Genomic DNA, 1,861 nt, shown 5'->3' with positions numbered 1-1,861 from the left:
CACACACACACACACACACACACACACACACACACACACACACACACTTTCTCTCTGGCCACAAATATTGCACAGTTCACTGCTCACTCATCAAGCAGGATGGAAATATTGCTGCTGTTCTTACAGACTTATTATAATCCAGTAATGAGAAGATATTAGGAAGAAAAAAAACCACTCTATCCAATAATTTTTGATCATCAGCATTTAATTCAATGGGGCAGCTCCTCGGTGGGGCAGTGGATAGAATGCTGGGCCAGAAGTCAGGAAGGCTCTTTTTCAAATCTGGCCTCAGTCACTTAATTAGGTGTGGGACTCTGGGCAATTAATCCTGTTTGCTTCAGTTCCTTATCTGTAAAATAAACTGGAGAAGGAAATGGCAAACCATTCCAGCATCTTTGCTGAGAAAGCTTCAAAAGGGGAGTTGAACAAGACTGAAAACTTAATTAAGCATCTCCCGGTGGTAAGTCAACTTTTGCTTTAAATATTTTTCCCCTCCCTTCCTCTTTTGAAATTTCTTTAGTCAGCTGATGGATGAGAAATTCTTAATTTACATTAAGAAGCACCTTCAAAAGATGAAAGGGGAAAGAATGATAAAACAAAAAATGAAAGTAAAGGTTTAAAAGTTGTATAACATGCTGAAAACCTGTCTTATATTCAGACTCAAAATATCAACTGGGATTATTTAAACAAAAAGAAAATTTTTCACAATAAAAATTACAGATTCATGTTTTTGTTCAGTCATTTGTATTCCATCACAATCATGTACCACAACTTGTTCAGCCATTAGCGAATATTCTGCCTGACGTACAAACCAAAGAAGGCTACCAGTGTTCAGCTCCAAACCAAACAAGAATGTCATCTGCTGCCCCAGGAACTTCTGAACTATTCCTGGACATGGCTGGGTTTGATGAGAAGTAGTGTGAAATAAAGCACTGAGGAAAGAGGTATTCCTTGGAAGCCAAAATAATCTTTACAATTATAAGGGATTATGGAAAACCTAAGTCATATTAGGCACATTTTAATTGACCCCAGGCAAAGGACTAGATCAGGGCTTAACAAATCCTAACTGGCAGATCAACAGGAAGCTGGGCAAGCCAATTTGAACCTAGTCTTTGGGATGGGACAGAGCTGGAAATACCTCAGCTCTTTCTCTGTTGAGGTAATTCTAAATTACTCAACTTTAGTTTATTTCTAATGGCAACCAACATCTTCATTTTCTCTCCACATTTCTGAGATAAGACATTTCAAAATATCAAAAGTCGTCTAATGGCTATCGCACCCAGTTATAGCTAGATATATACAACTACAAAGTTACATACCACTTGGAGAATGCTGGAAACACATTCCCAGGTCACTTCAACGATGTTATTGCCTCCATCTACCATACCTTGATAACCCTAAGAAAAGAAAGAAGACATGGTTTTCAGGGGAAAAAAATGGATGGCAAATGTTTATAACGAATTTGATGCTTAACTGGTACAAAATGAAACTATTGAGTACAATCAAGCTTCTAAGAATTCTAGGATAGAAAAATACAATCATTAGTTAAAAGCAATAAGTTACAACAAAACTCTATTAACAAATTCTACTGATTGGAATTTCATTCTGGGTTGGTCTTTCGTTTATCTTTATATTATCTAGAATTAAAAATTTGAATTAATACTTAAAAATGTAGAGTAGCCCTCCTTCAGTTAGTCTGAATAAGTAAGGTTTATTGAATTTAAGGTGATATTTTTATATTGTCAGTCTAGTTTGGTTTTTTTTTGGGGGGGGAGGTGTTGTATACTTTTAGACAACAACACTAAAGGCTGTGTCAAGGGTGGGGAACCGGCAGCCTCGAGGCCATATGTGGCCCTCTAGG

The 1,861-nt window shown here is 37.0% G+C and overlaps 1 protein-coding gene across 2 annotated transcripts in view; it reads right to left on the bottom strand.

Annotated features, from left to right (window-relative positions):
• The window catches only part of PFKP (phosphofructokinase, platelet), an 88,123-nt gene that overhangs the window by 59,076 nt on the left and 27,186 nt on the right, over positions 1-1,861 (bottom strand). For both annotated transcript variants that reach the window (XM_027841597.1, XM_027841599.1), the window contains exon 3: positions 1,320-1,397. In XM_027841597.1, coding sequence (XP_027697398.1) covers positions 1,320-1,397 — 78 coding nt within the window. The remainder of the gene's footprint in view (positions 1-1,319; positions 1,398-1,861) is intronic.

The sequence above is a fragment of the Vombatus ursinus genome, unplaced genomic scaffold (genome assembly GCF_900497805.2).
Source record: "Vombatus ursinus unplaced genomic scaffold, bare-nosed wombat genome assembly UNPS02014861.1, whole genome shotgun sequence".
Taxonomy (NCBI): domain Eukaryota; kingdom Metazoa; phylum Chordata; class Mammalia; order Diprotodontia; family Vombatidae; genus Vombatus; species Vombatus ursinus.
Note: the sequence above shows the minus strand (reverse complement) of the source record. Positions and strands in the feature narration are given on the sequence as shown.